Here is a 27,027-nt window from a genome sequence, read left to right as displayed (position 1 = left end):
TAGGAAGAGCCCACTGGCAGCTGGTTTGCCCTGCTTAGCTGGGCAGAAGGTACCCCAGCTGGCGAAGCCACTCGTTCTGTGGAGATGACCAAGCTTGGGACAAGTCGCAGCGGGACCCAAACGGTGCCAGTGAACACCACCGTGGGACGGTCCACCCGGACAGATGTGACCCTCGCAGCGGCAGGCCTAGGCACTCAGAGGCAAGCGGGTCCCCGGAATAAATGCTCTTCATGCACCATCCACGCAGCACCCACTCGGGGGAGTCCAGCTACCTGGCTACCTGCCTCTCCATATGGGAGCATTCAGTCCTGAGTGACAGGCACAGTCCCTAATTTCTGCATGTCCCATTACAAATTCAAGGCGTCTGTGGAGCACTGTGGAGCGTTATTCTTAGAGTTCTCTGTCATGAGCTGTGTGATTCTGTGGATTTGATGGGTTATTCCTCTCTGACAAGCTCTTCTGGAGTCTGCCACAGCCTCTGGCCACGAGCAAGTCACTGTCACTGTGTGTACGGGAACGGTCACATTCCCACCTAATTAAATTTTTTTCAAAATTTCTAAGTAATTGTTTTACTAGCTCACACACATACATGGGAAAGAAAAACAAGACTACAGGCATTGACAATAGAGGTTCCTTCCTTTCTAAATTCACCCTTTCCCTTCCGCAGAAAAACACTCATCCACGGTGTGTTATGCACGCCTGCCGGGAACCCTACACACCCCGGCACGTCCACTAGAACGGATGGCCCACAGGGCAGAGATTTCTGTTTCTATTGTTTGCTTCTGTGCCCTCGGCACTGAAAAGAGTAACTGGCATAGATGCCCAATCGCTATATGTTGAATAAATGAATATACATATCAGGGGTATTTCTGAAAAGTTCAAATTTGGTAAATTCAGTTCTAGTCTGCCTTTATTTTATCTTCTAGTCGGACGTATCTGCAGTGGACAGTGGCTCTGTCTCCTCACCGAAGGAAAGGGGTTACCTGTTGTTATCTGCCTTTCAGGGCTGCCGAGGGGAACAGACGAGGACCCAGGGACGTGTTGATGGACGACAGTTATAGACTCCCTACTCCAGGGAGAGCCCCCTCGGTGGTCCCACTGCACCTTGTTCTACCAACAGCTGAAACCCATCACTGTGTTGTGTTTACTGGTCTACTGCGTTCTGTAAGGGCACAGCTACGTGACAGCACACACCATGCTCATTAGCTCTATACTTCCAGTATATCTCAGACAAGCAAATAAGCGATGTTTCCAATGAAGAAAATGAGGCTGAAGAAGAGACAGAACAGGTGATTCAGAGACATTCATTCTCAATTGTGTGTGCATAGGCAAATGCACACACTTTCACGGGCCCCTCAACCTCACACCAACGGTTTACAGCAAAGGAGGAAGATAAAAGCCCCCGTGTTGGCAGCACGAATACGATGGTGAATGCACTTGATTGTGAAAATTGAATGTTTCAACAAAGCTGGGTAATAAGGAAAATCAATAAGACTGTCAACACAGGCCAATTTCAACTGGATAAAAGAATAAAGTAATTGGTCCTAAAAGACAACTCTCTAAATCAGGTTAGATGAATGGAAATGCCCTTTTGTTTTAAGCCAAATCACGAGGATATCAACAACGGTAAATGATTAAATTACAGGCCACTTTGACCCAGTATGATCTGAGCTGCAAACATGAATTTCCCAAAACGATCTTCTTGAAAAGACACAGAAATGATATATAGCAAGACAACTGAGACTGAATTGGAAGCCATGCCAGGAAACAGGGCTCACTTCTTGACTAAGGATCTATTATAAACCCACACTTTCTATATGTTTATTTCTGCAACATGACTATTCCTTCCTCAATTACTTCATCAGTAGAACAGGCACACAAGACAACAGCAAATACACATTTACTCTTCCGTAATGGCAGGGGACGGGGGCTTGAGGAGTGATCCTAAAGAGCTCTGCTCTCCAAACACTCAGGATTTGATTGTCTTTCCTCCGCTAATGGTTGCCATTTGGTGTTGTTAACCATGGATGATTCATTTCAGAGGAACTGCTGGACATCTAGAGCCTGTTTGGAAGGAAATGAGGATTTCTTGGCTTATTTCTCATCTAGCATTTTAGCATTGTCTCTTTGTGACATTATAAACCCCTTGATGGGGTTTGGTGCTCATTGCTTTTAAGCTGACTCCTCCGGTCACATCTGGTGCATATGGTCACTTCTAGGAACACACATTTATCTCATCAGGACAAGATGAAGCCAAAAATCTGGAGACTAGGGACCCACAGCCTGAGTCTGAGGATCAGCAGCAACCAGTCATGCTGGAGGGGCGGGGGGAGAGTGGAAATGTGGGGTATACTTTGCAAGATCAATGTTTTTGAACATCTGGATTTTGTTATTTTCACTCTTATCAAGCACCAAGGCTGTCTCTCTCCATATGCTCCTGGAGAACCCCACATGTCCATTCATGTCTGGGGAGCCTGTGGGGTGAGCCAGACCAGGATGTCATTGCCGAAGGCACCACACCGGAGGGAGACCTATCAGCATCTCGGGGCTGGCATCTGACTTTGAAGTCTGCTGTTTGGGAAGGTGAAGACTCTCTCTGACCTCACAAGCAATGTTTCTCATTAGAGACTGAACAGAACTTGAAAAGAGAAAGAGTGGGAGTATCGGGGCTTCGTGCCAGGGCCCTAGCTGGAAAGGCTGGATGGAGAGAATGCTGAGGTGGTAGAGTGGTTCCATGGGGTTGCTACGGGAGAAAAGAGAGACTGTGAAAAAGACCACCAAGGGATGGTCTGTACCTGGGCATGACCTTCTGATCACCTACGTCCCATACTTATAACACGTGCTCTACTCTAAGTCCCACACTTGACCACACTTGACCTAGAACATCCCTCCTTCTTTGGGGCCAAGGTGGATGGGAGGCCTTGACCATGAAAACACACCCAGAGAAACTGCTCTCCCTTCAAACACGGCTTAATCGTTTAAGACATTTCATTTTCTTGTTAGCATAGCATGACAATTTCTGTCTGCAACACTGCGGACTGGCTTTGTTTGAAAGCTCCTAGAGAATACAAATGGCATCTCTCTCGTGTATCATGTCTATCCAGCCTTATCTAAAAATAAGAGTGTCAAAGCTGTCTTCGACAGTGATGACATGATCCCCTCTGCTCTGAATGGCCTCCCAACGTCTTCCCCGTCAATCCAGTCTACCTCTCTCTTCCTTTTCAGCCCAAGCCCTGCTTCTTCCTTGAAGTTTTCCTGAGTTATTCCAGCCCCAATGTATTCCCGTTTAAAGAACTCTTGGTAACACCCAACTGAGCACTTAACGTGACACTGCCTTGCATTGTTCTCTAGTGCGTTCGTCCTGCACATTCTGGATCCCTAATCCAAGGGCAAGCTTCTGAAGGCGAGGCCACGCCTTCTCGTGAATCCCACCTCTCATTTTCCACTTCCCTCCCATTTCCCATTTCCTACTCCCAGGACAAGCACCAAGCTGGGCACATTGATTAAAGTGCATGGGCGACTCTTGTTCATTTCAATAAGTGGTTCTTTCTCACAAGCGGATGACCAGAAGGCAGTGGCTTCAATAATGGAGATTCTAAAGGAAAAGGTAAAATTATCAACTGATGCTTCAGTGGGACCCTGGGATCTGGGAGATGTTATCTAGATAGAAACTGCCCACTGGCTGAGGCGGAGTCTCCAGAAGTCCTCCCCATCCAGTTTAATCCTGAAGGCAGCTCTCCAGCGCTTGCCATGGGCACATGTAAGAAAGATGACTAAGCAGCAGGGAGTTGGGGCAGGTCTAGCTGCAGACCAATACTTCCTTACGCATCCCCCTTACAGAGAGCCTGAGAAGGAGCTGCCGTCCCTGAACTGGGACCAACAGCATTTTCATTGCCAAGAGAGTGAAAACGAGGTCTGCTTATTTATGAATGAGACTCTCTGAGTCACCTTTGGGTTGAGAGCTAATAACTTTAGCTTTATAGTTCTGTAAAAAGCTTGCTAGAGAAAAGAACTAACATTTAAAAATGAAAGAATAAAAAAGGAGCAGGAAGTCTTTGCCATGTTAGCACACTCATCATTGGGCCATGGTGCAGAGCAGGGCACTGGATCCCAGCCTGGGGACTGGACCCAACACAGCCAGGCAATCAACCTTGTGGCCTCAGGCACATCACTTGACCTCTGAATGCCACCGCCTCCCACACGGAGGTCACACTGTCAGGCACTTGATCTACACACATTATCATTTCAGAATGGAGCAAAGCTGGTTTGATCATGTCTGTCTGTGCCATTTGAAAGGTTCAAAAGAGAGCCGTACAGATGAGTTGAGATTTCTAAACTACCCCTTCAGAAAGGTTAAGGGGTTTGATTGATTCAGCCTGAAGAAGAGAAATTTAATAACAGTCTTCGCATAGACGAAGGGTTTTACCCAGGGCCAGGGAGAGTATGGGGAACACATGTGCTGTCTGCACCCAGCAGAGAAGCCAAAGCCCAGGCTCTGACAAGGAGAAGTTTCTGACATTATGGGCCACAGGACACAAACAAGCTAGAGAGTGTATTCTGGGAAATACCTCGCTGGGGGAAGGGGAAGGATGGGGAAGAAAGCGAGGGATGGAAGGAGGGGAGAGCCAGAGGGAGAGAGAATGGGGCAGTACTGTGGCATGTTCAGACAGTGCAGACAGCAATCAGAGCCCTGCCGATGTATCGGTCTGTATCACCCTTCTGTCACCTTGCTCTGCTCTTGGACCCTTAGCAGGCACACCCAGAGTCAGAAAGCTGCCCTCAAACCATTTCTCTGCTTCTCTGAACCTGCCACTCCTTCATGGGCACCGGGTTACAGCTATCCCTGCCTCCCTGCCCTCGGGTCTCCAGGACCTTTGGGCATTTACTGAGCATCTCCTGTATATGAGGGCACTGTGCCCAGGCACTGTTCTTATAGCGGCCCTATCGTACACCATGCCTCTCCGAGGTATTATTATCCCCATTCGTGGCTGAGAAATCTGAAGCTCTGCACCAGTAAGCCCTGGAGCTAGGATTTAAATCCAGATTCGTGGACTCCGATGCTCTCCCACTCTACCTGCTGCCGGTTCCAGAGAGGAGGCCGATGCTTTCTCTTGCCCGTGGCTGCAAGAAGAGGGGGAGGGGTGGATCCTGCCCCCTGCTCCTCGCCTTCTGCTTCCACAACGTGCACTCTCTCCCCAACCTGACTGACGGCATTATTCGTGATGTGTGTGTCGTAAAATTCATTCAAATTATTTTGCATCTTCTTCATCTCATTGGAGAAACAGTTTGGTGATCTGAACATACCAGTAAGGCCTACTTCTTGTTTTCTGTTGGTTTAGACTCTGAAGAACTCTCCCAGGTGAGCACTACACCTAGGTGGAAGGCAGGTCAAGAAACACCTAGAAGCCCTGGCCAGTTTGGCTCAGTGGTTAGAGCGTCGGCCTGCGGTCCGGAGAGACCCAGGTTCGGTTCCCGCTAAGGGCATGTACTTCGGATGCGGTTTGTCCCCGGCCCTGGTTGGTCGTGCGGGTGGCAGCCACTCGATGTGTCCCTTCACGTCGATGTTTCTCTCTCTCTCTCTCCCTTCCTCTCTCTCCCTCCCACTCTATCTGTACAAAAAATGGAAAAATATCCTCGGGTGAGGATAAAAGAAAAAAAGAAACACCTAGAAAACCCCAGGTCAGACTGATCGCCCCTCCTTTGGGAGCCTGCCTATCAGGGTGCATTGTCCTATTATTATAAAGGGTGGAAATAATATACAAGTTATGTCACAAAAAGGGAAGAAATACTAACATAATGCACAGCAGGAGGCAAGAGTTGGCTCATTTGAGAACTACCTGGCTGTTTATGCTTCTGGTACCTGGGCTGATCATGCTCCGACTTAAGTCTCTCGTGAGCCTCTATTGCCTTGTTTACCAGGAGCCATATGGTTCTTATTGACGATAAAAGCAAAACACTAAGAGGCACCCGAGACTGGAGGGTCACACACGAGCATTCCAAGAGGGTTTGCTACTTGGGACGATGTAGAGAAAGTGCCTCACACAGTAGCTGCCAACAGAGGCCCTTTCTTTCAACCCCTTCTACCTGCCACAGATATTAGCCAGCCCTTGGCCTTGAGCTCGGATAGACGTCTATTCAAATTACACCGAAGGACAAAATCACATGACCGGAAATGACCTTAACTGTCATCCAGCCTGACCCCTTCCATCTGGGGCTGGGTTGCCTGGTTTAGACAAAGCACACACGGGTCAAATCCCATTATGGCGAACTGCACAGGACATGCGAGCAGTGCAATGTTATTAGACGGTTCGAAATCACATTAGCTCCAGCTCCAGCAGACGTCAGCAGCCAGGCTCTCCACGGTGTGTTAGCCAGAGGAAGGACCCTTTGGCACGTCCTAAGAGAAGGGGGTGTACTCACACCACCTCACCCCCACACCTTTCTCTCAGCTCTTCGGTACTGGCACGTGTCGTAAAGTTCATTGCAAATTCTGTGAAGATATGTTTCTTCCTTGATGCACCAGGACCAGAGCCCCTGAAGGGATGCTTGATGGCAGAATAACAGAGTGGTGAAAACATCAGCTCTGCTTCCTTTCAACTCTTTTCTTCCTTTTGTGGAATACAGAGTCGGGAATTCTCACTAAAGAAAGGGACTTAGACAAGAATCTGCCCACGGACCAGCTGTGACAGCCGTGTTCACACTGGACCCTTCTCGTGCAGTGTAGGTAACAATGTGCCGGCGACTCATCCTTCGCTCCTCTCCTCGCCCTCCCAACCCTTCCGAAAACCAAGCGGCCCCTGGACCAGAGTCCTCAGAGTCCCAGCAGCAGGTCTGGGACAACGACGTGGAACACAGAGCACAAGACCAGCTTCCGGGAAGAGCTTGCGGGAAGCCCTTCCTGCCACCGGAAAGAATCCCAAATCCACCAACAGCAAGGAAAGAAGACAGAAAGGTTTCTCTTTTCTCCAGAGCAACACAAGCCAGCACTTGACAGAATCTGGCATGGGTCAGCATTCTGAAATAAACTCCTTTTTTTTTTTTTAGATAAAAGAGATTTTTATTTTTATCCTCACCCGAGGACATTTTTCCATTTTTTGTTCAGATAGAGTGGGAGGGAGCGAGAGGAAGAGAGAGAGAGAGAAACATCGATGTGAAAGGGACACATCGAGTGTCTGCCACCTGCATGACCAACCAGGGCCGGGGACAAACTGCAACTGAGGTAAGTGCCCTTAGCGGGAACCGAACCCGGGTCTCTCTGGACCACAGGCCAACGCTCTAACCGCTGAGCCAAACCAGCCAGAGCAAAAGAGATTTTTTTTAAAGTAGACTAAGAATTCAGCGCAATAAAAATTGTGTTGGCCATTCACATACAAAAAGTCATAGAAGCAAGAAGAAAAGCAATTTATCGATTCACTCATTTGTTCATATTCTTTCCATCTAATGCAGAAAAAAAGGACATCTTCTATCATTTTGCAAGTCATTAATCTTTTTAAAGAAAAAATAAAATCCCAGCCTCTCATTGGTTGCCCAGCACCTTGGCACAGGAAATACATATTTAATTAATTATCTCATTCCATATTGATTGTGTAAGGAAGAAAGTGGATGGATTTTGTTCATCAAATTTTTCACCAGTGTCTAGAATTAGGAGACCACTCTATACAGGCATACCTCGGAGGTATCTTGAATTTGCTTCAGACCATCTCAATAAAGTGAGCTGTAATCTTTTTGCTGGTGGAGGGTCCTTCCTTCAATTTGTTTAAAAAAGAAAAAAAAAAAAGGCAACATCTGTGGAGCACAATGAAGCAACGTGCAATAAAACGACGTGTATCTGTATAGTTGACCCTTGAACAAAAAGGGTCAGGGGCACCAACCACTTGTGTAGTCAAAAAATCCCCACATAGCCCTGGCCGGTTTGGCTCAGCAGTTAGGGCAACGGCCCATGGACCAAAGAGTCGCAGGTTCAATTCCGGTCTCTCTCTGTCTCTCTGTCTCTGTCTCTGTCTCTGTCTCTGTCTCTCTCTCTCTCTTTCCCCTCCCCCGTCCCTCTCTCCCTCCTACTCTATCTGAAGATAAATGGAAAAGTATCCTTGGGTGAGAATTAAAATAAAAATTCCCATATAATTCAAGTCAGCCCTCTGCATATGCACATTCCCAGCCATGGATGGAAAAGATGTATCTTTATGTCTGCTGGGCTTGGGAACCACGTTTTGTTCAAAGCAATGCAAGGCTTCACCTTATTGGGTACTTGACTTCTTAACCTGGGTGGTGGGCATACTGGTGCCCGCTTTATCATTCTTTAGGCCCCTTTGTACATCTTAAACATGTCACACTAAATATTGCTGAGTCCCCAAATCTTCTACAACAGATTCTGTGCTGGGCTGTTGAGAGCCGACTGTGGAGAAGCAGAGTGGGAAACACCAAATGTAACTGTAACAAAGGGCAGAAAATGTGAGAGACCAACTTCCGAAGGATGTTTAAAGTTTCAAACCCATGCCAAATAACTGTGGTGAAAAGAGAACCAAAGTCTGTGGTGAGCCCCCATGCACGTAGTTACAAACTATCCTGAACGCCTGCTGAAAGTGGGTGACTGGATCGGCCCGCGGAAGTCGTCAGGCGCCACGCCACAGGCACCATTGACCAGCTCCGGAATCTGCTCACAGAATCTTTCCTCCCATTACTGAACCTTGGACGAAAGCTGTCTCCCTGAAGTAGGGGAGGCCGTGTGGGGTTGTGACTTTGTGCTTGCAATCCCCAGTTCTCAGGGGAGATGCTGTAAAAGGCCCAAGTCTACCAGTCAGGACCTAAACGAGCTTTTTCCTTCCCTTTGGGCCACAGGCCCTAAACCCCATTTGTGCTCAGTGCCAAGAGGAACCAGCCTCGGTCTTCCAATCTTTCCGATGCTAAAACCAACTATTCCATCCCCCTGCCCACAGAGACGAGAAGAAAGATGGTCCCGATAACTAAATTCAGTCTTAATTCCCAACCTGCCTAGAACCCAAGTCAGCCATCAGCTCCCCGTTCCTGTGTGGCCAAGGTTTTACTGTCTGGTCTTCCTTTTACCCTGACTGCTCGGTCCTCTCCAACCTACAAGCTCTGAACGGTACGAAGGGGCCACAGACAGAACCCACAGGAGGGTGTAAAAAGAAGAAAGAAAAATCCAACTATCTGAGAACATCTCCACCCTGTGTAATCAGCCAGTGGGGGCAGACGGTCCCTCACCCCACTATCTAAGAGCAGGGCTTTCCCCAGCATAAGGAACGGGTTAAAAAAAAAAGTCACACTTCTATAAAAACTCTACAGAAATAAGATTCTGAAATGTGACACCTAATTTGTTTTATTTCTGAATACCGTTAGACCAACTGGTTTTACTTCCTTCCCACCACACACACAAACCCCCTGGGAGCCTCGGGCACCCCCCAAGCTGCCTGGTGCACCAGCGCACAGATACGCCTGTTTTATTGGCCTCACTTGCTAAGTCGCAAAGCCTCCCTCTGCTCCATCAAAGTTAACAGATGGCTGGTCTCTTTTGGTACACAGGCATAATCATCTTCAAAATAACCTCTTCCTTTAAAATGTGCCAATTAATTAAATGTCACTGTAAATGTCCCAGTCAAGGAGGGAAGGGAGAGCCCGGAAGACGAAGGGCCAGTGGAAGAGAACAAGGCTGAGATCACTCTCTCCTACCTTCACCCGACGACCCCGAAAGATCGATGATCACATACACTCTGCCTTCTGGCTCCAGATCAATCTGCAATTAAGAAAATGACAATGGCTCTGTTAGTACATTGTGGGGACAACCCAAGAGTTCCATGGTAGTTCTACCCCAAGTTGCTAAAGCCTAGAGTCACAGCTCCATTCAGTGCATCCACCTGCAAAGTGTCGAGTGCCCGGCAAACTGGGAACAAGGGCGGGAGAAGCCAGTTACAGACTGCCCATGGTGTCTGGGTGCCGTTCTAGGTCTGATGCATACCCAACAGGTAGGTCATCCCAGAGGTTCTCCCTGGAAGGGATTCGCTGTACAAGGGACACTTGACACTGGGACCATTTGGGGGACATAAAAATACCAGGAGACATTTTTGACGGCCAGGACTGGGGAGGGAGTCCTGCTACCAGCACGCACGAGGCAGAGGCCAGGGACGCGACCAAACTTCTACAGCACACAGGACAGTCCTCACAACAAAGACTGACCCAGCCCACAGAGCCAACAGTGTCGGGGTTGAGAAACTCTGTGCTACCCCACTGTACAGGTAAGGACACTGTACTCCACGTTCCAAAGGGGTGGCAGTGCTGAGATTCTGTCCGAACTGTGTAGAGACTACGTCCTTCACACTGTACAGACCGCTCACGGAGGGACTAAGGAGCATGAGACGCCGCTCCTGCTCGCAGAGCGTTTGCAGTCTCGCTGGGGAGTTCAGAATCAGAGAACCCGCTGAGCCCAGCTTACTGATGAGGGACAGAGAATCGCCAGGATCTGGCGAGCCTGAGATCAATGCGGAGGGGCGTCTGGGAGACTCCGTGAAGGTGAGAGAGGGAAGGCGTTCAGAGTGGAAGTCCGCACATAGGCAAAGGCTAGGAACGCCCACGGTGTCTGTGCGAGACTGAGGGGCCCCCAGCTCAGGCTGTGTGTTGGCACAGGCGTTTTTGCAAACTCCAGATGCTACCCGCGTTGTAAAGAGAGAGGCACTATTGCTCAAGTCTTTACCATTGACCTTCTCCACTCCCCCGCACTTCCTCTCCCCACCTCCAAACCCAGCTAACTATACTCAATACAGAGCCCGGCTGATGAGATCATAAGAGGGAAGAAAAGTCAGAGGGGCAGGGCCTCTTGGTAGTTGACATATCTTTGCAAGGTCTGAGCTATCCTTACAGAAACTGTGTCCTCCGTGACAGAGTACTGACTCTGGAAACCCAGGGTCACCAAAGGCTCCCAGTTGCCTACCCCCGCCCCCATAATCCCATCTTTCTCCGTAGGTCTTTAATTGGCTTATATGTGCCAGGCTTGTCTCCCCGACAAGCTGTGAATTTCCTGCCGGCTGGAACTACCGCCCCTCCTTCTCTTTTTCACTGTCTCCTGCAAAGAGCAGGCTAACACTTAGCACGTGCGACTTAGGAAAGGTCCTTCTGGTGAATGCGTCCTCCTCCTTTAAGGTCAAGGTCGATTATCACCTCCTCTCTGAAGTCCTCCCAGATAGCCCCAATAAGGCGTAGTTATTGCTCACGTGCGTTCCCACAGTACACATGCACATCTTAACCACGGTTCCTATTCAACTGCCCTCCATGGTCCATGCCTATCCCCTCTGCTAGACAGGGCAGAGAAACACATTTGCATCCCTACTGCTTAGGTCAATGTCTGCTTGTCAGGAGATCCCCAATGCACCTGTGAGGGACTGGGGAAAGGCTCTAGGCTCAGAACTTCCAGGGCCTGTTCTGGGACCATCTGAGCCTCCACGGGTCCTGCCCTGGTGGGAAGGCAGGCAGGTGGCGGTAGCTATCAGAGAGACATTCAAATGAGGTGAGAGGGAAATGAGGCCGTCGTGCCCCGAGCAGCACACGTTCCCCGAGAGGTAAACCGCTCAGCTTGGACTGACACGCCCCAGCTCCCGCCCCCAGTCTCAGTCCACCCACAGCCCAGGTTCCCAAGCCGTCCACGAGCCCCACTTCATTCCCACTCGTGGCCTCTCATGGTTGAGAATGCTCAAGGTTTCCCTCAAAATTCACTTTCATCAACAGGGTCGTCAACGCCTCCTAGGAGAGGCGCTTGGTGGCAGCTCAGGTGCTCCGTCAGGGAAGGGTGTGGCAGGGGGGTGGGGCGGGGGCGAGGGGTGCTGGGGCTCTCAGATCGCTCCACAGGAGCCATTTACCCGGGACCTCGAGACTGATACCCAGATGGGAGCCGAATGACAAACTGGAGACGCCCTGAGATGACTGTCCCCACCCCTTCTGTCTGTGATTTCAGCCTTGAGTAAAGAAGAGGTTCTCCAGCACCCTCACCACTCCTACCCAGCCCCCACCCTCCCCACCCGGCCCCTGCACTGAATTACAAACGGGAAAACCAACAGCGGTCTGCGGATCAGAGCCAAAGCAGGATCCCGTCCCTGCCCCATTTCAAAAATACCAGGGGCCCCCTTGTCCAAAAGCATGGAATTCAAATAATGTATGCCTTTTAGAGATTAGATCATCCCTATTAAACCCCTCCGGCAAAATGAAATGCTTTCTCATATCCTCTAAGTCAGAGATTTCCCACAACTGTGGACTTCACTGGCGAACTACAATGCTATCTGTGAAACGCAGGGAGGAAGCAGCAAGCGGAATGGATGGGCTTTGAGGCCGATCCGAAGGCAGGCAGTGTGCCTATCTTTGCAAAAGGGGAATGAGAACTTGTGACAGGGGGGACAGGTCATTGACGATAAAATGTATTAGGATATTAACATTCAAGATAGCAATCAGAAACCGCTTTAGCACCCACGGCGGCGTCCGTGCAGCCGAGGAGCTGCACTTCCAAACGGAGAAATAGAAATTAAGCTATTAAACATGCCAAGAGCAACAGAGAGCTCTGCAGGCTGGGCAGATGGCCGCAGAGCGCTGGCCGGGCCCCAGGCGGCCGACAGGGCCCTGGAACTCCGTCGGGGCTGTGGCGACCTCACCGTGGGTGACTGCGGCCTATCAGACACACAAGGTGGTGGAAGTGCGGTGCAACTTCGTGGCCAAACGGGTTTAACCACAGATTCTGCTCACAATTATGAGGCCCAGACAACGAAGCGATGTAGGTGCCCAGCCCCAAGCAGCCCCTGCAAGCTGTCGGCGGGCATCGCCACCAGGCAGCTGGCACTACATAAAAGAAGGTCTCCTCCCTCCTCCCAACCCATGCCAGGGTTAGTTCTAAGCACCTTCTTCTGCCCTCCGGGTCCCTCCCAATTCTCCCTGATGCAACCCTATTTATCAAATCTCCTTGAACCTCATACCTTTACTTGATGAGTCTTCCCAGCTACTCTCTCTGTTCCCTTGACTGTGATTCTCTTTCAGACTCCAGCTGAGGCCGGAAGTAAGGCAGTAGAACAGTGGGGGAGACACAGTCTTTGGGGTCAGACCAGGGCTGATCCCAGTTATGTCACTTACCAACTCGGGCAATTATTTACTCTCCCTGAGCCTTGGCCTCAATCACTTCATCTGTGAAATGCTTTGCTCTGAAAACTCCATGAGACATACATGCAAAGCACTTGGCACTCCAGAGACCCTCGGCTCGTGGAGCGTGAACTTCCTGGCTTTGGGGCCTGAAGCAAGCAACCACCCTCTCTGCGCCCCAGAATGCTCCTCCATGAAATGGAGTTAATAACAGGTCTTGTGTCATTTGGGCTGTCATGATGCTCACTGAGATAACTAGGTAACGTGTTTAGCATGAGACCTGGCATGAAATACTCAGTAATTGTTGGTGCTGTTGTTATAAAAAAAATCCAGTCTTCAAATCTGCCTCTTGGGCCAGTGTTCTTTCCACTCTATCAAACTTTCCCCCAACAACAACAGAAAGGCTCTTTCTTGCCCAAAGTTAATATTGTTACATGCTATTCCAGGACACCTAATGACTTTACAGTGCTGTCGTGAATATCAAATAAAGAATCAGGTGGAGGTTTTGTGTGCAGTCCCGGGGGCTGGAAAGGCTCTATCCCTGGCCATCAGAGGGCCAGGAGCTGCTCCTGAGAAGAGGAGGGGAGGGTGACCATGTGTGGACTGAGCTCCTACTAGGCCTCAGACACTGTGTCCGGTGCTTTACCAGCATTAGTTCATTTACTATCCTGTGAAGCCAGTAGTATTCCCTGCTTTTCAGTGGAAACACTAGGGTTTTGAGCGCTTTAAGCTGGATTCCCACCCAGGGCCCAGAGCACGCAGGAGAGATGACCTTGATGGAACTCCTGACTCCAGCCCTGCCTGGTGCACGAAGCCTTCGGGACAACCCAGCCCTGTGGTTCTCCTTCCTCTAAGCCTCTGCGGGCTCCTCCTCCTCCTCCTCCTCCTCCTCCTCCTCCTCCTCCTCCTCCTTCTCAGGTGCGACTGACTGGCTTCCCACCAGGTCGGTTTAGGGCCGAACAATGCCTCCCCCAGCCTGCCCTCCAGCCCTGGGGAAGGTCTGGGCATACACAGAGCTCCGCTCATCTGAGTTAAGAACAGGCAATGGGGAAAGAGCCCAGACCATCTACAGACCCATGAAAAAGAAATCTCTGAAAAGCAGACTCATAGGCACTTTTTGGGGGGTGGTGTCTGACCATTCACAAGGCCTTTCACGCATTATTTTATGAATTCCTGTAAGATAACAAGTATTACTAGCACCACTCTATGTATGAGAACACTGAGGTTAAGGAAGATAACCAGCCAACACAGCGTGACTACTGACAGCACACCACGGCCCTGCTCCAGGGGGCACCATTCAACTGAATGAGTCCCCTGAGCTGGGGCAGCTAGGAGGTGAGAGGCACTCTCAACTCCTAACTCAGTCCAGTACTTCTGCAACCACAGCACAACTGCCCAAGGGGAACCCCGACCACTGGGCCAGCACCCCCCAAGGTTGCAACACTGAGCAGCTGGCGTAAGTGTTACTGTGGCGTGTCCCTGTGGGGAATCTACATGCCTGTTTTGGGTATGATCGAGTTCGAGGCAAAGGAGGTCAAAAATTCACAGTCAAGCTTCCTCTTAACCATACGCTCAGCTTTCACTGGGACCTCGAGGCAACACAACAGCCCGCAGAGGTCACACATGCCCAGTCTGAGTTTCACTTCCTTTTCCATCTGTTGTCAGACACACGGGCCTAGAAAGAAGCCAAAGTAGGGAGTGGGTCAGAAAAAGATAGATCCAGAAAGGAGGAGGAGGAGGAAGAGAGACTTACACTGCTCACATTGTTCCAGTTAAGTCTTAAACAACAGACTATTTCTTTTTTACTTGGGGAAGGGTGGGGAGTGAGGAAAGAGGAGGTACAAGGGAGAAGAGGAGAGAAGACTCCGAGCTCCTTTCCCCGCCGCCCAAGTCCTGCACCCCTCTGCTGCTGGCCATTCTCCCCTGGAGGCTCCTTGGGCACGCTACAGTCACCAGAGGTGCCTGGCATGGAGAGGCAGGCTGGACAGAGCAGGAGTCCATGCAGCAGGCATCCTGCCAGCTTCTGCTTTTGGAAAACAAAACACGTGAAGGCACTACATGGGCAGCTACTGGGTGCAGATTTTGAAGTTAAATTCAAGACTCTTCCTTGGAGGAGGAGTTTGCTCCCAGCCCTACTGGTAGAGTGCAGTAACTGGGTGAAAAGCAGAGGTGGCACATGTAAATAAATCTTTTAAGGTTCCACTCTTATAACAGGCTTCCAATAGCACTGACTTTCATAAAATAAGGGAAAAATTGTTTCTTTTTCTCTCACGGCAGTGCCAAAATATTATTCAGGCTTTAGTGTACAGCGCTTCTGTCCAGCACCCGGGAAGAATTCAATACATATTTAGACAAATTGGTTCAATGGATGGATAGCCTGATTTGAAACTAAATCTCCACAACTGAATTATAAAGATGATTGACTTGGGAAGCCATCCACCTATACACAAATGTTTTTAGCAGCTTCATTCTTTTTTTTTTTTTATCTTCACCCGAGGATATTTTTTCCATTTTTGGTACAGATAGAATGGGAGGGAGAGAGAGGAAGGGAGAGAGAGTGAGAAACATCGACGTGAAGGGACACATCGAGTGGCTGCCACCCGCACGACCAACCAGGGCCGGGGACAAACTGCAACCAAGGTACATGCCCTTAGCGGGAACCGAACCCGGGTCTCTCCAGACCGCAGGCCGACGCTCTAACCGCTGAGCCAAACCGGCCAGGGCAGCAGCTTCATTCTTAACAGCTATATACTGAAGACAACCCAAACATCCAACAACAGGTAACTGAATATGCAAATCAAGCTGCATCCATATGACACAGCAATAAAGAATGAACTGCTGATACACGCAACAGAAACAGATACCACGTCTATGATGTTCTGGAATAGGCAAAATAAACCTATAATGACAAAAAGCATATCGGTGACCTCCTGCAGGTGGAGGTGGGAACTGAAAGCAAAGAGGCACAGAGGATCAGTGAATGATTCTGCCGGGATTGTATTTTACAACACTAAAGTATGCGCCCTATGAAAAATAAGAAACTACAACAACAAAGAGGTCCAGAGGAACTTTGGGGGGAGATGGAAGTGTCCTATGTGTTGACTGGATGGTGGCTACATGAATGTATACCTTTGTCAAACCACATCAAGCCACACTCTTAAAATAGATGCACTTTTCTGCATGTAAATTATACCTCAATGAAGTCGTTTTTGAAAAAGGAAAAAATTGCCATCATTTCACATAAGGATTGCCCCACAATTTTCCTTTAAATAACAAATCATCTTCCCACCCTCAGGGCAATTAAAATTTCATATTCCATTTTTTAAAAGTAAAGGATTCATTCAGAGTTTCTCAAGAATACATCTGTCACACAACAGAAGGTACACCTCCCTGTGTAGGCGCACATTTACACACCCACCCCCATGTGCAAAACACACTCACAGGCACGGCTACCTTCTCCTGGCTTCTGTGATCAAAATACAATAATAGCAAAAAAAAAAAACACATCCAATATGTAGGTTTGAGATCCTGCGGAATTATTTAAATCTGTCTTATTGTGTGTAGATCATAATTTCCTCGTATACAAAACAAGACAATTAATTAGACCAAATGCTCTGGGATGGCTTTGAATGACCTTAAGATCCTAAATATCCGTGAAGAGGGCACTGCGTAAATAAATCATGGCACATTTGGTAGATCACTAAGCAAGCCCTACAAAGAGAAAGAAAATATCTCAATGGACAGTCTCTGGGATAGGGTAAGTGGTGGAGGTAAGAGGCAATGCATCTACTACACGAGGTCATCGTGTGAATACAATGGGTGTGTACATGGGTGTACACACACTCTCTCTTTCGCATACTTGTTCCATAGACATCATCTCTAGGGGTCTTAGTCAATAGGAAACAGGGGTTGTCTCAGGATTGGGCAACCAGAAATCAGAAAAGGGGCTTATTCTTTATACTTTTTCAGACCATTTGATTTTTTTAATGTTATGTTCTTGAGTTAGCGTGTAACAAAATGTAAGTCAATGCCTGGTTTTTTTGTTTTGTTATTTTGCTAGCTATTTCTAACTCCCAATCCCCCAGAGAGCAGCTTGCTTCAGTTAGCAGACACATCCTCCAAACTGGCTGACACAGAACCTCCCCATCCCCCGAAGCCAGGTCACAGGAACCAGTCGGAGCCATCATCTCCATGGGAAAGTCCAGTTGGCTGGCAGGAGGCCTGTGTCACAGATCTCAGCTCTCCGCAGGCCACAAATGGAGTAAACCTGCTTCTTCTGTTCAACGGGCTCAGAAACAGACCCAGAGACCGGCTGCCTGTGATGAGGGGCGGCTGAAACACATACTGTGTACAAGTGCTTTCCCAGCTGAGAAAACACCCAGAGGTGCCACACCTCAGACTGAGGGTGTGTGATGGTTTGCAAAGCATCGCCCGGTCACAGGATACTTCTTCTATCTCCTTTCAGGGAAATGAGAGTGCATGACTGTGTATCCCACCTAGGAGGAGGCGGCGAGTGCAAACTGCAGAAATGCAGCCACTTGCCGCCAGTGCTGTGAAGTGAGAAATACCCACTGCCAATCTGCTCTTGGCACTTTGCTTTGCAGTGGTCTCGCTCACTGGGTGTGTTTGTATGTATATGTTTTATTCTACGTTTCCTATTTCTTTAAGCCAATACATTGCAGTGACTAAGGTTCAGGGCTCTGAAGCTAGCCTACTTAGGTTCAAATCCCAGCTCCGCCTGTGACAAGGTGGGTGGCCCTTGCTTTGATTTCCTCATCTATACATGGGGAATGTCAGTGGCACCTGCCTCACAGTGTTAGGAGGATTACATGAGATGGTTTAGCTCTGGCCGGTTTGGCTCTGTGGTTACAGCGTCGGCCCTCAGACCAGAGTTGCGGGTTCAATCCCCGGTCAAGGGCATGTACCTCGGTTGTGGTTCGATCCCGGCCCTGGTTGGGGCTGTGTGGGAGGCAACCAATCAATGTGTCTCTCTCACATCAATGTTTCTCTCTCTCTCCCCCTCGCTCTCTCTCTCTCTCTCTCTCTCTCTCCCCCTCTCCCTCCCTCACTTTCTCCCATCCACTCTATCTGAAAATTAATGGAAAAATATACTCGGGTAAGAATTTTTTTTAAAAAATGAGATGGTTTAATTTAAGCACTTGGAGCTATGCCTGGCACACAGCTAGCTTCCTATAGATGTAAGCTGTCTGGTCATTATTGTCATTTCCTGTCCAGACAGTGCGCACCTGCAGGGCAGAGCCATGTGCTCCTTTTGGGAGTTCTGCAGTTCCCGATCGATGGCTGGGCACAAAGCAGGTAATCACTAGAGACGCCAAGTGAAACTGAATGGACCCACGTGGAACAGAGGAGCTCAGGGGTGTGAACCAGAAAAAGTATCTTCAGACCAGGAACTTTGCTGTCTCTGATTTATTACAGCCTTGCAGGACCTTCCATTAATGGCTGCTCACGAAGATACTCAGTTCCTGACTCCCTTCAAAATCTAGACATGGTAAGTGTTATTCATCACTTGGAGCTCCTCAAGAAGAGAGACTTATTTTGTTCTTAATAATAGTCACAACCCCAATGAACACCCTTCACCAAGCACTTTACATGTGTTCTCTGGGTGAGGGAGGCAGTATCCTTAACCATTTTAGGGATGAGAAAACTGAGGCTTTGGGATTTAAGTAACTTGCCCACATTCCCGTAGCTTGAAGAGGAGCCTGGATTAAACCAGGGCTCCCCAATGCTGAACCCAAAGTCCTGTTACCTTGGGGCCTGGCAGGCTGTCCAGCAAATGCATAAACTCAAGGACATGGTGTGGAAAGAACACGTTGTGAGTTGTTCAAGGAGCTCACACTGTGTGCACTATGACAAAGCTGCTTCTTGGACACAAGAACAATCATCTAGTCAATAACATTGTAAAACCGTGTATGCTACCAGGTGGGTACTAGAAATATCAGGGCAAACATTTTGTAAAGTATATTACTGTCTAACCACTATGCTATACACCAAAAACTAATACGAAATAATACTTAATGTCACTTGTAATTGAAAAAATTAAAAATAAAAATTTAAAACCTGTTATTCTCAGGAGGGTTTGAGATCTTGTTCCCCAGAATATGCCATCAGTTTGGCTCAAATAAACTCTTATTTTAAAAGATGAAGAAGAGCCCGGCTGGTGTGGTTCACTGGTTGAGCATCGACCCATACGAGGTCGCCGGTTCGATTCCCAGTCAGGTCACATGCCCAGGTTGTGGGCCCGATCCCCACCCAGTGCAGAGCATGCAAGAGATGGCCAATCGATGTTCTTTCTCATCGATGTTTTTATCTCTCTCTCCTTCTCCCTTCCTCTCTCTCTAAAATCAATAAAGAGAAAAAAAAATTTTAATAATTTTTATAAAGAAATAAAAGAAGAAGAAGAAAGTAAAACTCCTTCACTGTCCTCCTGAAGCTCTTGGTTGAAGGCACACCAAATCACAGCAGAACAGTTAGAAGGCTCAGACAATGAGACACAAACAGACTGCAGGGTATCCGACTGTGCGGAATACATGCCCCGCGGGGGAGACTGCTGCATGGTGATTTTTATGTATGTCAAGTCCTGTGTGCCACTACTTCTATCATATATTTTTGGGACTATGTTGTATGAGAAAAAGAACACTTTCTTTTTTTTTTTTTTTGGTACGTGCCCCTAGCGGGAACCAAACCTGGGACTCTCTGGTCCGCAGGCTGACGCTCCAACCCCTGAGCCAAACCGGCCAGGGCGAAAAAGAACACTTTTATAAAAATCATAGTAGCATGAAATTTCAGAATCATAATCAATTTCAAAATCACAATCATAATCAATTTCAAAATCATTTACTTCAAAAAAGCAAAGAAATAAAATTAAAGACTGATTTTCTGATTTTTTTCTTTTATTTTGCCTATAAAATTAGCCAAAGTTGTTTTTATATTATGTATTTCTGTGCTATTTGCTTATTAAAATACAAACAAAACTAAGTATGATAATATGTTCAGTTTCAAAAAATAAAAGACCACATGTGAACTTACATGAGAAGCAACAGTCCCCTGCCCCATGATTCCCCAGAGGGAGCCAATTTTAATCATTTCTATTTAGATTTTCCTGGTGGCCACTGCCATGTCCCTAAATAAAAAGTCCACAGCTTAATTTCCTTATTTCTTATTTTAGACATTCTCTCTCACCTTGCTGATGTGATAGATGAAGATTTAGTTCATTCACCACCTCCCTCCACTTTCCCCCTCCATAAAGTAATCATACATCACAATTCTCAGTTCCTTCTCTGTTATTCTCTACAACTTCAAAAGAACAATCCAAAATATCAATGTCTTGTTCCATGAACGGTAGAGAGTATCCCCTGACCCTCCATGTTCTAAGTAGAGGACATTAGTGCTTCCAGTCCTCCCATCCTCTGCCTGCCTCTCCCGCAACACCCCCATCTTTCCAGTTAGACTATGAACTGACAGCGTATCAGTGTTGTACTCTATCCATAGCTGAGTTCCACATTTTGTATATACACTGGTTCTAAAATCTGAAAACTAATTAACAGTGTTTATTATTATGACTTTGTAAATGGTATTATAGATGCTTTCTTTTCCATGGGCCTATTGTGACAACCCAAGACCCACACAATGGAGAAAATAACTAGTATCAAATTCAAATGGAATTTTTTCACTCTACCAATTGCCTTCCTTAGATCTTCGCTCTTTCCCAGGGTCCTTTTCGCTCAGGGTTAGCCCTTCTGGAGACCTCACTATGCTCTGCTCCCTAAGCTTGACTGACTGCTCTCTGGTCTGCTGCATCGCTGAAGTATTGTCACTTCTTGTCACTTCTCTGCTAGGTGCAGCTGCTGATGCTGGAATCCATCATCTTCCTTGTTCTGGGTTACTCCCTTGTTTTTGTCAGTAAAGTCCATTCCGATTGAAATGTTGATTAAAAGTGGGTAGAAAGGCAGCTTTCTAAGACCTTGCATGCCTGTCCTCTCACACATGATTGATAGTTTGGCTGGATATAGAAGTCTAGGTTTAAAAAAGTCATTATCAGAACTTTCTTCTAACATAAATATTGTCAATAAACTCTGATGTCAGCCTGCCTTCTGTTGCTTAGTAGATGACTTAGTTTTGTTTTGACTCTCTGGAACTTTTAGGAATTTTTATCCTGTGTTCTGATATTTCACAATGATATGTCTCTGGGTATTTTGTTTTGTTGTTTGTTTGTTTTTTTAATTCATTGTGCTGAATAAAACAACTTGTAAGGGATACTCTTCTATTTGTTCTTTGCTATTGGCCTCTCTCCATTTTCTCTGTGAAACTCTATTACTCAGATGTTGGATCGATAGAAGTGATTTCTAGGTCTCTTACTATTTGTTATATATATTTCCATTCTTTCATTTTTTTAGTCCATATTCTAGGAGATTTCCTTTACAACCCTTTCACTGAACTTTTATTTCTGACAATAGGTTGAGTTTCAGAAATGCCTTCATACTTTCTATGCATCCTTTCTCATAGCATCTTTTTCTTTTTTAAAGTTTTGGTTTATGGATGCAACATATTTCTGCAGATACCAGCCCATCTGTCTTAGGGTTAGAGCAGCGATTTTCAACCGGTGTACCACAAGAATTTTTAAAACATACAGTACCTGACTATTTAGTCAGGGGCACTGACTTCTTTCCCCATAGATTGTCAAATTAAAAAATGACAACAGCCAACACAACAATAGCTGTCCAGTGTGAATGAATCAAAATTATACCTATTTTTCTTGTCAGATCGGCAAAAAAAAATTTTTTTTTGATGTGAAGCACAATTTTACTAATTAGTTTATATGTTGCTTGAGATTTAAAAAAAGGTTGAAAATCACTGGGTTAGAGAGTAGGAGCCGGTCATTATAGCAGAGCACCCCCACACCAGCCTTGCTAGTCCTCCCCAAAACATTAGACTATTTCTCTTTAAAAGAGCCTTCCAATTTTTCACACTGGAACTAGGATCTGGCTCCAGGGCCTTCGGAGGAAGGGGAGTACACAGTTCCACATGCAGGCCTTCAGATCGTCACATGTTCTCAGCTGTGTATCTCGCTCCTGATCCTTGAGGTTCACAATTCTAGTCTCTGAACCCGGAGCTCCTCTAGGGTTCTGTAGGACAGCAGGCTCTCGGCCAGGCTCCAGTTCCTCTGCACACGTGCTGGGCTCTTCAGTACCTCTACTCTGTTCCATCAGTTGCCACCCTGACCTCTCCTTATGTCCCCAGAAACGCACTGAAATAGCTGAACGATGGCGTCTTTCTGCTTACTTGGTTGTTACAGCGTTCATCCCCCGCCCCCTTCTTTCCTTTGCTGTTACTTAGATTGGGTCTTGAGTAGACAAAGAAACAGACATTTGCTCCAAGACTACCTTGAATGGAAAATCCAAAAACATGTCATCTGAGATGATATTATCCAGCGCTGGTAAGCGGGGGGAGAGACAGGCACCCCAACACACTGTTGATGAAGTGTAAGTTGGCACAGGATTTGTAGAGAGTGGTTTCACATTATACAGCAAAAATCCTTTGACCTACCAATTCTGTTTCTGGGAGTTGATCCCAACTCACACATGTGCAAAAATGATTTAAATACAAGGATGATCATGACAGCATTTTTAAAGAGTATAAACTTAGAAACTAATTGCCCAACTATTTCAATAAATTGTGGCACATTCAAATCATTAGCTAGCATGCCACAGAGGGGGAAGAAATCTTGTACAATTATATTTATTGACTTGGAAATATGTTCAAACTATGACATTAAGTGGAGGGCATTTCTAAAGGACTCTGTAGTCAATAACCCCCTTTTGTAAACCTACAATGTGAATGGGCGGTAGGTAGGTACATACACAAATTGGGGAGCAGAATGTGAGATTTTTTTCTTTGTGCATATCCATGGTTTTCTAAACTTTGTACTTCTACTTTCTACTATACTTTGTGATTTTAAAAACCAAACAATAGATTTGGTATTGCTTGAAAAACATTACGTAGCTCGATCCTCTGGTTCCCAGGTAAAGAATCTGAGGCACAGTACACAGATTAAGCAATCTGCTCAGGCATCTGAGTGACTGACTCACAGCTGAAGCCCAGGCCTTGCGAAACGAGCAGGCTAAGGCCCCCGGACTCAGAAGTCAGACATACATGTGCTGAAACCCATCCTAGCATCTGAACGAGGAGGGAAGATACTTCCTGAAGCACAGAGCAAAGGACATCTGAAAACTGTCTGTTTAAAAGGGAATAAAAGGGATCCTGTGAACTCACATCTACTTTTCAACGACAGTTTAAGGCCGTCTACAACCATTACTTGATTAAGGGAGGCAGGGCTTAACATAAACAGAAGAAACCACTACCCAAGCACAAAGAAAGTCCTTGGCCTTTCAAAGACATCAAAGGAAAATAAAGTTTAAAACTTTCCAATCTATCCTTGTAAGAGCCCAGGCTTTGTTGACTGCCCAGAGCAGATGTAACTAGAAGCTAGCTCTCGTTAATGGATCGTTTCTAATGTGTTGAACCTTTCGCTGGTTTTCATTTAGAGCATCTCATGCCTTAGTTGCAAAAAGGCAGGATTTCAAAATTTGGGTTTGGTGACTGTGCATTAATTTATCTATTCATTTGATACTCAAAGGAGCCAGCCTCGCGGGTTCCTGGGAGGGTAAACGGTGCACTGACAGACAGAGGGAAGAGCAGTGCAGGGGCTGGGAGGTGGGAGAGGGCGTGGCCTGAGCCAGGAGTAGGGATGTGGTGGCTGAGCGGAGCAGAGGGAGGGGAGGAGCAGTGGGAGGTGAGGTCAGAGGTGGAGTGCACTCAGGTCAATACTTGGCTGGGGCTCTGTCTGAGATGAGGAACCAGAGGAGAGTTGGAGAGGGGGCAGTGACATGCTGTGTCTGACACTTTGAAAGGCTCACGCTGGCTGCTGCGCAGAGAATAAGCCTTAGGCACACACGAGGAAGCAGGAAGGCCACTGAGGAGGCTGTCGCAGCGATCCAGGAAAGTTAGCGGCTATCATAATAACCCAGGTGAGCGATGCTGGTGGCTAGGAAGGGTTAGGAGTGGAAGAGCTGATGAGAAGGGGTCAGATTCTGAAGATGTTTCAAAGGTAGAGCCAAAAGGTTTGCTGATGGATTAGATGCAGAGCATGAGATACAGAGAGGGCTCAAGGCTGGCGGAGGCTGGAGGCCCAAGCAAAACAAAGAAGCTGCCCTTGGCCCAGCAGGAGTCAGGGCGGAGCAGAGGGGTGTGGGCACCAGGAGCAGCGTGTGGACAGGCTCCTCTGGAGACAGCTCGAGGCAGCCAAGGACACGTGGCTCTATGAACGTGAAGTTCAGGGGAAAGGTCCAAGCTTAAGGTCTGATGTTGGTATATGTCAGCAAATAAATGGTACGCATCCAAAATCCCTGACATCCAAAAAAACTCCAAAAACTGGATCTCTTTTTGAAGTTTGGATCAAAATCATTTGGCAACAAACCCTGACCCAGTCTGACACAAAGGCTCTTTATTATCTATACTTTTTCCATTTAGTGTGGATATTTATACAACTGGGTTTTAGAAATATTGATTTGTTTCATCATGAGGGTTTGCCCCAGAATCTGCTGGGGCTGTTATATAATGCACAGAATATATATTATATTCACCTTCTAGAATCAAAAAGTCTGAATTGATCAAATCTGGCCCTAGGTGTTTTGGATAAGGGCTGGGGATCTATAGTCTGAGCCATGAGACTGACAGGCTGAGAAATGACCCCAGGGGCCCTTCGAACACACAGAGATTGGGGAGGTGAGGAGAGACCTGTCCAGACATCCAAAAAGACCTCGACACAGAGGCCTGACCTCTACCCCATGTGTGGGGTCCACCTTGACTTCTCTCCTTCCTCCCTCCAAACCACCACCACCAAACACACACACTCAGCACAGACGTGTGGTTTATAAAAGCCATGCATTGTTTTAGCTTTTTATATATGTTCAAAAGAGATGACAAAAACACCCCTCCCTCTGCCCCCGCCACACACGCGCGCGCGCACACACACACACACACACACACACAAAACGTAGTTTTATTAAACCTGAACTAACTCATTGCACTTGTTACAAGGTGGGGTTTATTGTGATGAGGAAAAAATATGTAGAAAAACTGAAATAATGCTTAAAGTTAGCATGAAGGCATTTCCTGTTTCTGAGAAGCCTGTTTGCCTGCTGCTGCTGCTCGAATAGACTGAGTGTCCCTCCCTGATCACTAATACCTCACCTCCAAAATTCTTCCAGGCCCTGGCCGGTTTGGCTCAGTGGTCAGAGTGTTGGTTCCATAGACCAAAGAGTCACAGGTTCAATTCTGGTCAAGGGCATGTACCTCGGTTGCGGTTTGGGCCCCAGCCCTGGTCGGGGTCGTGCAGGAGGCAACCAACTGATGTGTCTCTCTCACATAGATGTTTCTCTCTCTCTCTCTTTCTCTCTCTCTCTGTATCCCTCCCTCCTTCCCTCCCAATCTATCTGAAGATAAATAGAAAATACCCTCGGGTAAGGATTTAAAAAATCCTGTCGGGGGCATTGGTGGGGGGCTGCAGTGGGCACCTCAAGACCTAGACCTGTTGCAGGAAAATGCTGGAATGAGAGGCTGGTGCCTGAGCCCCCACCAAGGGGCCCCCTGGGGCTGCAGAACCACAGGGTCCCCACAGGTGCAACTTCATGTGTCCCAAGGCAGACACAGGACAGGGGTGAGAGGACTCGGAACAGAGGCCCAGTGACAGAGAGGACGCTAACTAGCTGCCGTTACAGAAGTGATCAGCCCTGTGCTCATTCCTGTGGATGAACACGCTCCTGGGGGGCGGGTGTGCTGAAGACAAGCAGCCATGTAAGGAGTTAAAACTAAAAACACAGACGTGCAGCAGCCCACCAATGGACCCAGGCCTGCTGCCTTCCCAGGCCTCCCTCCCCCCCCTCCCCAGTCCAGTTCTCCTGCCCTGGATGCACGCCCTCAGCTCAGTAACCCCCACATCGGCCTACATCGCTGGCCCACTGATTTCTAAGGAAGAGAAAGAAGAGATACGAAATCTCCACCAGAAATCCTGGGAGCTCCTTCATTAACAGACAGATGAGCAACAACACAACAGAGAAGAAAATCCTCATAGAGGCAAGGGGTGATCAATGAATACCAACTGGAAAATCGGGTGTTGGTCAAAGCTGTTAAAACCGGGTAGAAGCCCTGGCCGGTTTGGCTCAGCGGTTAGAGAGTCGGCCTATGGTCCGGAGAGACCCGGGTTCGGTTCCCGCTAAGGGCATGTACCTTGGTTGCAGTTTGTCCCCGGCCCTGGTTGGGTCGTGTGGGTGGCAGCCACTCGATGTGTCCCTTTCACATCGATGTTTCTCTCTCTCTCTCTCTCTCTCTCTCTCTCTCTCTCTCTCTCTCTCTCTCTCTCCTTCCCACTCTATCTCAACAAAAAATACTGAAAAATGTCCTCGGGTGAGGATTAAAAAAACAAAACAAAAAAAAACCGGGTGGAAGATACATGGGGGTCATTATTTGACTCTCCTTCTTTATATGTTTGAGATTTCCCACACTAAGACATAAAGAAGGGGAAGAGGAGAAGGGAGGGGGAGGGAAGAGGTGGACAGCTTCAGTTTCCCAGTGGATTGATGTCCGTGGCTAATCCAGGCTTTTCTTACAGACCTCAGCTGGGGAGCAGGGTCTTCATTTAGTCCCCACCCTTCCCACCTCCTGCCCAACCCATCTAACAGATACCTTGCTGGGAACAAAGGGACAAATAACCCAAGGCACAGCTGTCCCCTGGAGCCTCTTTGGAGTGACGCTGAAGAGACTCCCCAGCCTTTTCCTGACCCTCTCTTGCACACAGTAGGTGGTGATCGTTTTTCATGTTTTGTTCGA

At 47.6% G+C, this 27,027-nt stretch overlaps 1 protein-coding gene across 3 annotated transcripts in view; it reads right to left on the bottom strand.

Annotated features, from left to right (window-relative positions):
• PRKCE (protein kinase C epsilon) overlaps positions 1–27,027 on the bottom strand; it is a 483,491-nt gene that overhangs the window by 299,947 nt on the left and 156,517 nt on the right. For all 3 annotated transcript variants that reach the window (XM_036262555.1, XM_036262554.1, XM_036262556.1), the window contains one exon: positions 9,685–9,748. In XM_036262555.1, coding sequence (XP_036118448.1) covers positions 9,685–9,748 — 64 coding nt within the window. The remainder of the gene's footprint in view (positions 1–9,684; positions 9,749–27,027) is intronic.

Source organism: Molossus molossus, unplaced genomic scaffold, assembly GCF_014108415.1.
Source record: "Molossus molossus isolate mMolMol1 unplaced genomic scaffold, mMolMol1.p scaffold_m16_p_15, whole genome shotgun sequence".
Classification (NCBI taxonomy): domain Eukaryota; kingdom Metazoa; phylum Chordata; class Mammalia; order Chiroptera; family Molossidae; genus Molossus; species Molossus molossus.
This window is presented reverse-complemented; position numbering and strand designations above follow the sequence as displayed.